Source organism: Gopherus evgoodei, chromosome 22 (assembly GCF_007399415.2).
Source record: "Gopherus evgoodei ecotype Sinaloan lineage chromosome 22, rGopEvg1_v1.p, whole genome shotgun sequence".
In the NCBI taxonomy this organism is placed as follows: Eukaryota; Metazoa; Chordata; order Testudines; family Testudinidae; genus Gopherus; species Gopherus evgoodei.
Window position 1 is genome coordinate 1,750,207 of NC_044343.1, and position 15,220 is coordinate 1,765,426.

The window sequence follows — 15,220 nt, forward strand, 5'->3', positions numbered from 1 at the left end:
CCAAGTGACAAAAATTACTGAACTAGAATTTGGGGCTTGAAAGCTCTTAACCAGCTCTCCAAAGAATAACTTGAAAAGGGATGTGGTAATAATCAGACTTCACCAGTAAACACATATAGGAAATGACAAATGTTTAGAGTGTTCTGTAGTACCGCTAATCTGTCACATGGAGCTGCATAGATCTAAAAAGGGGAACTCAGTCTCCACCTTTAAATAAACAGCATAATCTGGACTAAAGGTTCCAGTAGAAGCAGAACTCCAGAATCCTTGGTTCACAGTCCTGTGCTCAGACCACATCTCTCAAGTCACATGGGCCACCCCTTTTCTCTACTCCAGTTGGTCCAAGAGGCAAATGCATCAGAAAGTGTTTATCTTTTCTCTACCTCAAAGCGCCCAGGAATGGTTGGAGGCTGGGCACATAAGCAGACGCCACACATGGCTGCTGATGGGCTGGAACATCACCTGTCAGGTAAGGAACAGCCCTCAGGAGCAGAACAAAACTGGCTGACCTTCTAATAAAACCTTCGCATCAAGTACTTGATCTTTGCTGCTACAGTCCACACTGCATGAAATTCTCTCCTAGATAACACAGGCCAAAAAAAGTGGTTTTGCTGCATAGATTGTTGGGTGAGGGGGGAGGAGAGAGGTTAACAGAAGCCACTAGACTGTAGCTAGATCAGAGAAGCCTCAAAATGGGTGGAGGTTGGTTGCCAAATAAAGTCATATTCATATGCAGTGACCACTTTTCAAAGTTAAACAAATCTGGTTTCTTTAAGTTAAAAAGGCATCTGTCCAAAACAAAGAAAGGAGAGACGAAGTGTTTTTCCTAAACAATGTCTATTCAGTACAGCAATGCAAAATGCATTGGATTTTTAACGTTTCCCTTTTCACTGCAGTACTGGAACTCAAAACAAACTATCAGGTTAGGACAACAGCTGCAAAAAAATGGTGCCATCCTGTTTATTATACCAAAATTCTTCAAGATCAATCAACACACAACACTAAGTTACTACAATGTGCAAAGGCTGCCTTAATGCATGGGTTACTCCAAGCAACATTAATGCTACCACAGAAAGTTATTTCTCCTACAAAATTTAAGCTCCCTCTTTGGATGATGCCTCCAGGTAAGGGTTTAGGCATGCTGGCTGGGGAGAAAGCTGGCTTTACTACTGTCTATTCCGTGCCTGCTCTGTGGGTAAGAGGATGGCTAGTCTGGGGGCTGTCAATCCGATTCCTTTTGTTAGGATGATGATGTTTATAAAAGTGGCATTATCCCTAACATTTCAGGGGTAAGCACAAAGTTGTCCATGCTCTTGAAATTACTGCTGCTGCTAGAGTAAGGAGAACCCCTCTTCCCTCACACCAAAAAACCAACCCCTGGCGTCCTTACAACTGCACTGACTACTCTAGAGAGCCTAAAAGTAGCTGCTGTAGCTCCAAACTTTACTTACTCTTGCAAAGCAACTCCGTCCATCTCACTCAGCAAACCGCTAAGTCAGCCAAAATGCATTCTTCTTCCAGGGATTATTTGGCATAAATTGGTATTAAAGTGATGCATGTATGGTCTCTTCCTTCTCACTTTATAACATGCACAGAGATTTAGAGATACTTTGCAAACTCGTCCTGCCCGCAGTACACAGTGGGGTCTCTGCAAATTATCCAGGAAATAAAGGCACAACTGACCAGCCTTCATTTGTCTACACTCTGAGTTCTCAAATTTTAGGTTTTGTTTTTTGGGGGCTTTTTTGTTTGTTTTTTTTAAAAAGACTCTCTCCTCCCCCAGTTGTTAACAAAGAATTGCTCTGCTAGCAGGACAAAAGCCTGTACTATGTGAGTGAGTGACTGTGACGTAACAGCAGTAGTCTCTCTGCCAGGGAACATTACAATAAACGAAGAAGAAGAAGAAGAAAACATTTCCAAGAGATGGAGACATGTGTTTGAGGGTCACCTATTAATAGAGAGGGCTCTAAGGTCAACCATTAGTTTATAATGTAAGCATACAAGCCACTTAGAGATACAGACTTTTTAACAGTGCACAGGGCTCATCTGAAAAGGATGTTATCAAACAGGGTTTTCTTAAGTTTAATTTTGGAAGACCAGAGTTTGATAAGATATACCTCAAATAATAGTTTGACATTTAAAAGTATTTTGTAAGGAATTTTAAATGTTTTTTCTGTTCCCCTGCTGATGTTTAGAAGAGATTTTCAGTACAGAAGCTAGTTGATCACACAATGGAAATAAGCATGAGTTTCTTGCAAGATGCTGAACACAGTGGCCTTAATCCAGCTGCTGGATTTGTGCCACAATTTTTCCTCAGCACCTTCCAGGATTTAAGACCTATCTGCAGATGAAGAACTGGGCACTAATCTTTCAGTGTTAGTTGCTCTAAGAGTTGCTTGTTACAATATATGGATAAAATATTTCAAGACAGAATTGTGATTTTCAAGTTAATAGTGTACCTTCTTTAAAGCACAAAACTGCTGCAGCACTTTTCAAATTCTTGCTACCATTTTCAGTGATGGTCTGACAAAATACTGTTCTCTCTACTTTTCACTGGCATATCACCAAGTAGTCCTAGTTTTTAGTCAGCTACCAGCAGTACAAAAAAGCACATAATAGGTTTATAATCTGCCACTGAATCCCATAGCAACTGTACGTCACTTTAGATGTAAATTACAGACAATTCTTTCCCAGGCAATTTGAAAAGTAGAGAGATAAATCTATAATTTGAGCAGATCTAAATGATATATCGTTGGAAGAAAAGCTACCCTAAATAACTGAAAGGAAACAGCCAAAACATACCTCAAACACAAGATTAAACCTCTGTCTGTACCCTTTCTTGAAAAGGAAGGCAGCACATTCAGGTCAAGATTAAAAAATCTCTAATAGAACTTTTAACAGACCAGTAATGTTTGCTATATCCTGCCCCATCACTGCTTACCATCAAAGGGTGTACGTGCAAACAGATGAGTTTCCTTTCTAACTAACCTCCTCCTGACTGATTCACTTAGCAACGTCACAATCCCATGTTAATGATGTCATAAATGCTTCAGTTTTGATGGACTGAAGGCATTTGTGAACTAATGAGGCAGGAGAAGAGACAGGTTACAGAGAAGGAATAATTATGCAAAAAGCTTTAAGACAATTTAATGGGTTTTGATTAAAAAGCTACATGCTCTCAACAAGCAGCGAGACATGTCCATCCCTTTGAACAGTCTGTGCTGAAAATTAAAGGCTTCATTCCCACAAGACAACAAAAAGAAAACTCTGTGTGGCCAAACATGTAAAATAACTTGATGTGCAAATGAAGCAGATTTTATAGAATATCAGGGTTGGAAGGGACCTAAGGAGGCCATCTAGTCCAACTCCCTGCTCAAAGCAGGACCAATCCCCAGACAGATTTTTACCTCAGTTCCCTAAATGGACTGAACTCACAACCCTGGGTTTAGCAGGCCAATGCTCAAACCACTGATCTATTCCTCCACTCAGCAGCTGCTTCGGGAGCCTTCACTTTACCACTGAGAAATTAATGGGCATATGACTGAAAATAAAACCAAGAGAGCGACTGGCACAGGAGCAGTACCTAAGGCCATGGCTACACTGGCTTTACAGCACTGCAACTTTCATGCTCAGCGGTGTGAAAAAAACACCCGAGCGCAGCAAGATACAGCGCTGTAAAGCACCAGTGTAAACAGTGCCGCAGCGCTGGGAGTGCGGCTCCCAGCGCTGCAAGCTACACCCGTAGAGGCTGCGACCACACTCGCACTTCAAAGCGCTGCCGCAGCAGCGCTTTGAAGTTTCAAGTGTAGCCATATCCTCACTCCAAAATCTGGAAGATTCAGATTTGTCAGTAAACCAAGGTTCCAGGATTGAAGCCAAAGACTAGGGTGTGCTGCAGAGGGACAATACCCTGTGGTAGTCCACATCCCAAAATTCACCAGTCTGGCTCAATCAGGTGCCTCAGCTCAAGAGAGGTGCTATGGAAAAGTAGTGGGGGAGGAGTGCCTGCAGGCTAGGACTGAGGAACAGGGACAGAAGCTTGCATCATCTCCACCTGTCATACTCACAGCAACCCCACTAGCTCCTGAATTTCATAATCACTACCATCTTCACAAATAAAGGAGAAAGACTGGTAGATGTAATACAGAAAGCAGATACATTAATTCTAAACATTCACAGCATATTGTCCTTTAAACCATGAAGCTGCAGTTTTAAAGAACTACAGGCTAGAGCAGGGGTAAGCAACCTATCGCACGCGTGCCGATTTTCAGTGACACTCACACTGCCCGGGTCCTGGCCACCAGTCCGGAGGGCTCTGCATTTTAATTTAATTTTAAATGAAGATTCTTAAACATTTTAAAAACCTTATTTACTTTACATACAACAGTAGTTTAGTTATATATTATAGACTTATAGAAAGAGACCTTCTAAAATCATTAAAATGCATTACTGGCATGCAAAACCTTAAATTAGAGTGAATAAATGAAGACTCGGCACAGCACTTCTGAAAGGTTGCCCACCCCTGGGCTAGAGACTCAGGAGATTCACAATTAAAGGTTCCATCATCAGCTTTAATTCTATCCACATACCCTCACCCACCCCATCACAGGATGTAGAACCTTGAAAGTTACGACATGACATTGAAGCCTGACATGTCATGTATGCACATTTTAGTACAGTATATGCCCATTTAGTCAAAACTCTTATCTGAAAATAACTATTATCGGAATAAAAACTACAGGGAGTACTTATGGCACCTTAGAGACTAACAAAGTACTCCTCCTTGTTTTTGCTGCTACAGACTAACATGGCTACCACTCTGAAACCTATTATCTGAATCTCCTCCTTGTCTCCCAAGTATCTCATGCTGTGGGAAAATGAAGGGTTGGATAATGCAGAAGTTCAGATAACAGAGCAGAGATCCCCAGTTAGAAGTGTGAGGAGGATGACCGCTGCACCAGTGCAGGGAGCCCTCTGTGGCCCCACTGACATGGGGTTGTGACAGCGGAGTTGTAGAGAGCTCCCTGCACTGCAGCAGGACCAGTGACACCTGATCCCTGTAAGCACAAGGTTCAGGGAAGGCTGTAGTCCTGGCTGGAGGTCTTTGCTCAGTCCCACACCTTGCGCCTGCAGGGATGGGGTGTTAACAGTCCTGGGACAACACAGGGAGCCCTCTGCAGTCCTGCTGTGACAGAAGTGAGTGAGTGGGGCACAGCAGAGACCCTGCGCTAGGGTTCAGAGGAGTCATCATCATTCCAGGCCACTCCACAGCTGAATGGCTCCTGTCCTCTGGATTTATCTGAATAAAATCCCCATCCCTCATGCTACTCAGCTAATTGGGAGTATCCTGTATTATGATTTTCAGCTGTACAACAGGCTGAGAGGATGGGTACAACTTATGTTGTCTACATAGGAAAAGGGTGGTGAGTGGATTAAGAACATATCTTTGGTTCTGAATTAGGAAATGGGCCAACACTAGTACTGTACAATGTTCAGGACCCAGGCTAAATAAACAGAAAAACAGGAAGTGCACCAACAGTGTCTTGAACTGACCCTTTCAGGAGAGTAATGGGAATTTTTGACTGACCAGAAGGAACAGGAGGCAGGAGAAAGCTGGCAATTGTGTCCTGCCTGACACACAAGGTGACTGTCAAGCAGAACATACGCATATGCCAATAGCGGAGGTGGAGTAAAGCAAGTCTGATGCACAACCATTTTCCTTGGATTGCAGACAGAGCTGTTTCAGGCTAAGATGTGAAATATTGCCCCATTTTATCTCTGTGGCTATTAGTTCTTAAACAGAATGATGACACGGAATCAGATATTCAAATGTAAGCTGTGCAACTGTGCATCTAGTTTCCAAAAGTCCACAATCATGAGGGCAATTGGTCAGACAAAGGGCAGAAATAATAGTGGTCCTAGAAGTGCATTCTCCTCTCCTACCCAGTGACGCTGAATGTAGCATTGCTACAAGTTTTGTTACTACACAAGGGTCACGGCACATACTTGATCTTTATGCCCACCTCATCGGGAGATCCATTGTGGATCAAGGGGAGTATATGACCCTAACTTTACACACTTGAGTCATGGACAAGTAAAAACGTAATGTGGCCTTCTCCAAAAGGAGTTTTATGCCCTCCATCTATAAATAATATTTCAAGTACTCCCAAGTCTACAAGAATGGTACATCAAAGCTACTTGAGCCAAAAAATGACTTACCATGTATCAAAGACCCAGCTAGGAAGAAGTAGTCCAATAAGCTGCTCAGAGGCTTCTAACTAGAAGCTAAGTCATGGAACAGAAGTTAGCTTTGTCTGTGTTATCTGCCAGTGGTGCAAGCTATTATCAAGCATGCAAGAACATGGAGGGGAAGAGAAAAATGAAAAGCTGATGGCAAATACTCCTTTTGGGTGCTCACTTATGGAGTATACACTCAACACATGCATTACAAAGTCAAAGAGCAAACTCAGCAAGGAACTGGAGACAATTTTTTTATCTTGACTGTTTTGGCAGAATTCCAGAGACTGGCCATAGGAATCACACTAACATACTATACAGGGATTGACAGGTCAGACTCCAAAGAGATTTGACTTCAGGTAACAAACAGGACTGGATTTTTACATTTTCTTGGATAAGGGCTAGACCAGTACTGCAGTCACACCAAATTCAAACTCAAAAAGACCAGGACAAACTCTTTGCAAGATCCTTCTATTTACCTTCTACAAGCCCAAATGAAATTAAAGCCTAGCCTTCACATATACTGAAAGAGCAGTAAGACAGCTTCTTGGCACAGCACATTTCAGAGGAAGATGACAAGTTAAACAGTTTCTCTAGCTTGTTGATAGAACAAATGCAGAAACAGTGTATGTGTTTAATAGCCCACGAATTGTCATGTTATTCATTACACAAACTAGTGAATTCTTATCCTTTCCTACCCATTTAACCATTAGTAGCAGACAAGCCCAACTGTCTGTCTGTGTCAGATGGGGAGCAGAAAGCAAAGTCCATCAGTAGCCCTTGGCTACCAAACAAAGATAGAAACCACACTTCATTTCGAAAATAAGCAACCCTATTCATGTGCGACAAGCACTCAAACAAGTTTCCCAAAATATTTAACACAGCTGCCTAAAATCCTTATTTCCCCCCCTTCCCCCAAAAATTTCCTTGACAGACTCATTTTGGAGAAAAGCTAGCGCACTATTAGAGGCCTAATGTTTCCTTCACTCATTGCTGCTGACCTTTCACAAAGCTGATAAACACTCATTAAAATATAAATTGTTGTTACCAATGTTAAATTGACAAACCCTGGGACTGTAATTACCTTTAACCCTCATGCAGAGATTGCCCAACTCACTTATGGGATGTAACCAACACCCTAAATTAAAAATAGTGTTGTGACAACATATGGTTTATTCTACAGACGCTGGCAAGCAGGATGTTTCTAACAACAAACAGGTTAGAGTCCCAGCTTTTACCACCTACCTGCAAGGTGAAGACAGAGAAATGTGTACTGTGCAAGAGCAAAGAAAAGAGGTATCTTTTTAATTAATTCTAGAGACATCTTAGCAAAAGATGTCCAGTGTTTCCATTTTTATTTATTTATGCAGTAGCTAATAAGCTAACTGGATGCAATTTGAGGAAACATCTCAACAACAGCCTTCCTGAAAATTTTAAAGATATCAAAGACGAAGAGAAAGAGCAGCAAAGAATCCTGTGGCACCTTATAGACTAACAGACATTTTGGAGCATGAGCTTTCGTGGGTGAATATGCATCTGAGGAAGTGGGTATTCATCCACGAAAGCTCATGCTCCAAAACGTCTGTTAGTCTATAAGGTGCCATAGGATTCTTTGCTGCTTTTACAGATCCAGACTAACACGGCTACCCCTCTGATACTTGAAGAGAAAGAGAAAAGCTAGCTTCCTTCTCACCTACAGCAATCAACAGTCTGCTCTAGAGCATGGGGAACCCTTGTCTATGGTCAGTGCAAGGCATCTGCCTGCCTGGAAGGAGAAGCTGATAAATCAGAGCTTTAAGTGAGATCAGCAGCAGCAATGACAGGGACAGGAGAAGGAAATTCCCCATTTTACCCAACAGTGTTAAATATTCAACAGTGAGTGAAAGCTGTAGCCTCTTCCTTCCTGGGAAGTCTCTCTCTTGAATGCTCCTACAGGGTAGAAGCTGGGCTCTTTCCAGTTGAAGAGAATCTGATTCACCCCTTCTTTAGCACCCCGTGATACACAAGGATTAACTCCCCCTGAATTGTTGTGGTGCTGAACCCCTCATTACAACATAGATCTCTGCCTCACTGCTCTGTGTGTGTGTGTGTGTGTGTATTTTCTTGGTATTTTCAGTTTACACAGGTGAAGTTTCAAACTGAAGGTTGCAGCCCCCAGCCCAAGCAAGGGAGGATGGGGTCAGAAAGTTCACAGTATAAAACCCATCACTGGCTCGTGGCAAGGGGCCAAGGATTTTAACCCTTTCTCGATGGAGGTGACCCAAGCCCCACCACCCTGGATTTCTACTCCATGGGGGAGAACCTTTCCCATCAGGCCCCTCCCCCCTAAAACCACCAAAGGGGTGTGCAAGGTGCCTCAATAACATTCTCTATCTACTTGATCCTAGCTAAGCCCTATGCCAGGCCTGACTCCAAGCCCAGTGCCCCCTGCTGCTCCTTACAGCATACAAGGGGGATCCAGGCCCCTGGCCAGGGAAGCTGGGACAGATGCCCCATAGGCTGGGCGGAACATCCTCACAGAAGACACACCCCGGCAGGAATGGGCACCTCCTGGATCCCCCCTACCCAGCTCCCCTTAGAGCAGGAACCTCATCAACACCAGCACAGGACCAGGGAAGCTGCCCTCCAATTCCTGGAACTTGGGTGGGGGACCCACACACTACCCTCACGATGGAAGGGCCCTCGCCTGTCCCCACACTGCCTTCCCTGCCTGTGGGGAGAATAGGATCAGATCCCCGAGACCCCAGGAAAGTGCTACATCACTCCACTGTCCCCCATGCACAAAAGCCTGCCCCCTATGGCCCCCCCAACCCTTCCCCATATCCAGGAGTCCTCTTGACCGCCTCCCCATGCCCAGCTGCACCCCTCAGCCATCCCCCCATGCCCAGCTGCACCCCTCAGTCACCCGCCTCATACCCAGGAGCCCCCCCATACCCAGCTGCACCCTCCCCAGCTGCCCCCCCATACTCAGCTGCACCGTCCCCAGCTGCCCCCCCATACCCAGGAGCCCCCCCATACCCAGCTGCACCCTCCCCAGCCGCCCCCCCCATATCCAGCTGCGCCCCCCCGGCCGCAACCCCCATACCCAGGAGTCCCCCATACCCAGCTGTGCCCCCCAGGCCACCCCCCTATACCCAGCTGCGCCCCCAGCCGCCCCCCCATACCCAGCTGCACCCTCCCCAGCCACCCCCCCATACCCAGGAGTCCCCCCGGCCGCCCCCCCATACCCAGGAGTCCCCCCGGCCACCCCCCCATACCCAACTGCACCCTCCCCAGCCGCCCCCCCATACCCAGCTGCGCCCCCCCGGCCGCCCCCCCATACCCAGGAGTCCCCCATACCCAGATGTGCCCCCCCGGCCACCCCCCCATACCCAGGAGTCCCCCCGGCCACCCCCCCATACCCAGGAGTCCCCCATACCCAGGAGTCCCCCATACCCAGCTGTGCCCCCCAGGCCACCCCCCCGTACCCAGCTGCGCCCCCCGCCGGCCCGCGGTACCTTGCTGCCCTGGTAGCCCTCGAAGGCCCGCACCGCGCTGTCCGTCAGCTTGACGTGGAAGACGGAGACGCGGGTGCCCCGGCCGAGCCGCCCGCAGGACAGCCCGTACCCGCGCTCCGCCTGCAGCGCCGCCATCTTGGGACCATCTCCCCCTCCGCGCTGGGGAGGACGGGGCCTCCCGCCCGATGACCCGCCCCCTCATGGATTATTCACCAGGCGATTCGCTGAGCCCCGCCCCGCCGGCGAGCCTGTTGCTGGGCTAAGAGGGGGCAAGTGGGCGGGCAAGCGCGCTCTGATTGGCCAGGCTGAGGAAGGCTGGCTTCCGATTGGTGTACGGCCGTGAGAGGCGGGGGTAATCAAATAAAGGCCGCTGTACATTGTGGGTAGTGTGGTCCTGGAGCCACCCTCAGGCGGAGAGCGGGGGGGATAGAGATTCCCTAGTGCAGGGAGCCCTTGCTCCCGCGCGGTGGGATTGGGGACGCTGGGCTGCACCCTGCGAGGGGGAGGGTGTCAGAGTGGGGGTCTTGGCCCCCTGCAAGGGGGGGGGCCTCAGGGTCCCGGCTTGACCCCAAACCCACCAACTCTGCAGTTTGTAGCCTGGCTGCCCCAGGACAATTGCCCCAGGCTGGGTGGGGGGGTTAGATGTACTCTCTGGTTCACGCCCTGCTAATTACAGCATCACGGGGGGGGGGGGGGTTAAAGCAACAGCTGCCCCCACTCCGGAGTGAGCACGTTTATACCAGAGTCACTCCAAACACAGGACTACAGTATGGGATGGGGAATACACTGCACCCCGTAAGGAATTTTTTTACCAGTTTATGACATCCGTGTGAGGGGTTGTACTGGTAAATTACTCACCCCTCATTATTACACTGCTACTGATACAAATGCCATGTAGCCCACATTGGTTGCAGTGATTTAGCTTTTGCCTGATGCACTTCAAGCCCATACAAGTGTCCACACAGGAAGTTGCATAGCTGGCAGTAGATCACTCCCACCAGTAACTCAGCCCGTGGGACACTCTCTGTGCAGCAGGCCTTGTCTACACAGGGCTGGCAAAAGGACGGGCGGTCATCCTCGTTTGACAGCTGGTGCAGTCTCTGGCACGGGCCCAGCCAGTGTCATAATGCCAGCACCAGCCCATCCCTTTAGTCCAGGGTTCGGCAACCTTTCAGAAGTGCTGTGCTGAGTCTTAATTTATTCACTCTAAGTTAAGGTTTCGCATGCCAGTAATACATGTTAACGTTTTTAGAAGGTCTCTTTCTATAAGTCTATAATATAGAACTAAACTATTGTTGTATGTAAAGTAAACAAGGTTTATAAAATGTTTAAGAAGCTTCATTTAAAAGTAAATTAAAATGCAGAGCCCCCCCGGACCAGTGGCCAGGACCCGGGCACTGTGAGTGCCACTAACGATCAGCTCACGTGCTGCCTTCGGCACACATGCCATAGGTTGCCTACCCTGCTTTAGTCCAACCTCCCGTGCCCCCAGGCCCATGCAGAGTCCACTACAGCACAGGCTCCAGGAGAGGGTTTCAGGCTTTAGGAACATAGGCTCACCCACATGCCAAATGCTCCAGCCATACGTTTAAATGCCCAGAGGATTAGGGCCCCGCTTGTATAGTCTACTAAATGAATGCATGGGGTTGCTGCCACCAGAGAAAGGGTGGGCTGGGGTCAGCATGGAAAAACTTCTTCAGATCTAGCACCGCAAAGAGGCGGCAGTGTGTGCTGAGCACTTGGCCCTAGCTGCTCCCCCCGGCTTTGTTAGAAGGCTCAGCTCTGTCACAGAGCCAGGCAGCCACCAAGCGCGTCACTGAAGGACATGCTGCTAGCAGCCCTCTACATGTCAAAGTCCCAGGCACCTGTGACTAAGCGCTGGGGTTTGTGGCAAGCCCAGCGTACAGTGGAACAGCTGGTACAGTACCAGTGGAGGGTCCCTCTTCCTCCTGTGCTGGCATCGCTTCCTTCCGCTGCTTGTGGGAGGTTTGCTCCTCCTCTGAAACTGGGGGAATGTTCGTAGTTTCTGGCAGCTGCACATCATTGCTCCACCCTACCCCACTCAGCCTCCATCGCCAGCTAGTCTCAGGGCTACTGCAGGGAACAGCTCCAAGGCTGGAGGATGTAGGGGTTCCCTAGCCCCCCAGCACTTGACAAGAAAGCTCATGGTGCCATCTCTGGTACTTAGAGTGACCAGATGTCCTGATTTTACAGGGACAGTCCCATTGTGGGGTGTTTTTCTTATACAGACTCCTATTACCCCCCACCTCCTGTCCCAATTTTTCACACTTGCTGTCTGGTCACCTTACTGGTACTTCCGTTGTTAGAAAAGAAGTTCCTCAAAATGCAGACAGGGCAGCCAGTGAACCAGGCTGCACCTGCTGCCCTGGAAGGAATGAGCAGCATCTGGGACACAGCCCACTGGCTCCCCGAGGTGGGTCTGGGTCTGGCCTCCTGAGCTCATGCTACGCTGTGGGTCAGCGGGCAGAAAGGAGGCTCCTCTCTCCAAAGGACATGCTGCCTTTTGGTTTAGTTTACCATCGTGCTATTTGAAATGCAGCTAGCCTGTGAAATTCGGCACAGGCATCACCAGGCAGCAGCCTCAGGGACAGCCCGTCCGTCCCTGAGAAAGGGGATTAGAATTATCTGTGCATGTGCGTGCACCTTCCAGAGCTCCTGGGAGGTTACTAAACAACAGCAATGGCAACCCAGCCAAGCCACATCCGTAGGTCTGCTCGGGCTGCCACCCCCCAGATGGGTTCTGCGACTTCACTAGAAACCAGGATAGAGTTTCAGTCTCCTGAGCAACTAAAAATAGCTCCAGACCCAGAAATCAGCCACAGTATCCTGAGCAGGGCGTCATGGGTCTGTCCACACTGCAATTAAAAACCCATGGCTGGCCTGTGCCAGCTCAGTTGGGCTCGTGGGGCTTGGGCTAAGGGGCTGTTTAATAGCGGTGCAGACATGCGGGCTTGGGCTGGAGCCCAGGCTTTAGGCCCCTGCAAGGCGGGAGGGTCCCAGAGCTCAAAATGTCTGCACCACAATTAAACTGCCCCTTAGCCTGAACCCCGTGAGCTCAAATCAGCTGGCACAGGCCAGTCACAGGGTCAAATTGCACTGTAGACAGACCTTTGGAGGGCACCAAAACCATAATCACAGCATCTCCAAGAGCTAGCAGCCAAGCATATGGTGAGGGGTTTTCTGTCCCCTTCTTCCAGCTGTTGCCATGGCTCTTCTGCAGTGTCACAGTGTGTAGATGCTCTAGCCCCTGCCCCAGATGCACACGGGCTCAGTCATGGAACAACTGCGGTGGAGCAGCTTAGCACAGCCAGTGCTCACGCTTCTCCTTCCCCAGGTGCGTTTATAGCCAACAGGAGGGAACCAAGCAGCCATCTCAGATCTCAGCTAACCTGTGCCGAGGATGCGAGGTGTCCAGGCTGCTGGGCTGGATTTTAGAACCCAGGTTCAGCCACTCACAGATGAACGTGGCTCTTTAGGAGTCACTCCAGGGGCCTGGGATGCGCGTCCCATGATTGTGTCATTCTCCCGCAGCCCATGCCTACAGGGGCAGGTCACAAACCTTGGCTGAACGGGGGAGATTGAGGCTGTTTTCTTGAGAACATTCTTCTCCAGTTACCCCCAGCTTCCACTGCCCAGTGCTGGCCGGGAAGGGAAAGGCTGGGCTTGTCCTCTCCGCCCGGCAGCTGGCACCTTGTTTATTAAAGTGGAGCAGCAGCCACTGGGCGCCCGGCGCTCTGACCTATGGCAGAGCACGCTGGCATCTGCAGTATTTCAGCCACAAGGGAGCCAGTGGTTTTCTGGACCCGTCAGCAGGTTTGGGCCCAACATGGCACACACAGAGAACGCCGTGGTTTCTGTGGCTGATGGTCTCCCATTGGCAGTGGAGAAAGGGCCAGGGTCCGACTGAGCTCCATGCTGCCAACTCTCTGGCATCATGGCACATCTCGTGCTAGCACCTGGGACTCCAGGTGCTGAGTCCCAGCTGCTTTAAAGAAAAACACTGAGGAAGGGGCTCATCCTAATGGGTCCAGAGAAAAGTTTGGTCATGGGATGCAGGTAATGGCCCAGCAGCTCAGAACGCAGCAGGCAAAGGAAGAGCCCAACCCTGACTCCCCTGTGCTGTTCCCACTGCAGTGCACTCTGCCTGTCTTGTAGCAGACACTGACATGGGGCTGGCCTGTGAGTGGGGCTGCCAGATGTGGAGAAGCTTTCAGGGGTGCTGGGGACTCACTCAGCAGCTCCCCCAAAAGGGATTTCCCAATGGGCATGGCCCATGTGGCACTCCCCCTGGTCCCACCTGATAGGAGAGAGCCCCAAGAGAGACAGTGCCGAGCTGCAGAGCCACCTGGCCAGAGACAAAGCTCCACTCTGCAGACCGCAGGGCACAGGTGCCCATGGGCGGACAGAGGCTGGGGTGAATCATGGCTCCAGTGCCCGGTAATCTGGCCTGCAGATGGACTTGGGTTTCCTTGCACAGCAGCTGAGAGCCGTGTGTGTGACGGGTAAATACAGGGGCAGGTGCAAGAGTGTGACAGCAAATCAGAAACCCCCATCCCTGCCCTCTGGAAGGGTATGTGGGGGGGTGGGGCTAGATCCACCTGTGCAGGGCCCAGGGTGGTTGCCCCAGCTGCAGGAGGCTTTTCCCACCAGGCTGTGAGGTACTGGACACGTCCTGCTCCCAGCGGTGCATGCCTGCAGTCCAGCCCGCCGCTCCGCTGGTGCAACTGGCCATTCTCCCCCTGCCCTGAGGTGCTGGGACCCCGAAGGCGTTTCCTGGGAAGGGCTGCCTGGCCCTGCCGTCTGACTGAAAGATCCTAGGTGTTGGAGAAGGTGACAGCAAGACAGGCCTGTTCCCCCATCTGTTCGCCCCCACCCCTGCACACGGGCTGGTTCTCTGCCAAATGCTTTTCCTCCCCAAGTCTGAGCAGCACTGTCCCGGCCTGTCCCACACATTTAGCAGCAGTGAGAACAAAAAGCTTCAGCCCCCATTGCAACCTGAGCAACAGTGCCGGCAGCACCAACTGCTCCCCTCTGCCCTTGCGGGACCAGCTCCTGGGCCAGGGGTGCTCATGGTGCTGCTCATCGGCGGGGCTCAGCCCCCCAGCCAGTTGTCCAGGGAAGCCAGCACAACTGCCCTGCCCCTCATCAGCCACTGCCCCAGCACGGCTCAGAATCCCCCTCCCACTGCCTGGACCATCTCTCCCCGCTGGCCCAAGGCAGATCTCCAGCCAGCAAAGGCCCCCAGGCAGCTCCCCTTACAGAAGAGGGGCTGGGTATTTCCTGAGCCCCAATTAAAGACAAGAGTTTTCCCCTTTGACTACTAGCAGTAAATATGCCCAATGGGATGTTAGATGGGGTGGGATCTGAGTTACCACAGAGAATTCTTTCCTGGGTGCTGGCTGGTGAGTCTTGCCCACATGCTCAGGGTTTAAGTGATCACCATATCTGGGGCAAGAAAGGAATTT

At 49.8% G+C, this 15,220-nt stretch overlaps 1 protein-coding gene across 1 annotated transcript in view; it reads right to left on the reverse strand.

Annotated features, from left to right (window-relative positions):
• ELL (elongation factor for RNA polymerase II) overlaps window positions 1–9,886 on the reverse strand; it is an 80,881-nt gene extending 70,995 nt beyond the window's left edge. Inside the window, 1 exon segment of the mRNA XM_030540096.1 lies at window positions 9,735–9,886. Coding sequence (XP_030395956.1) covers window positions 9,735–9,869 — 135 coding nt within the window. The 5' untranslated portion in view covers window positions 9,870–9,886.
• Window positions 9,887–15,220: the final 5,334 nt, after the last annotated feature.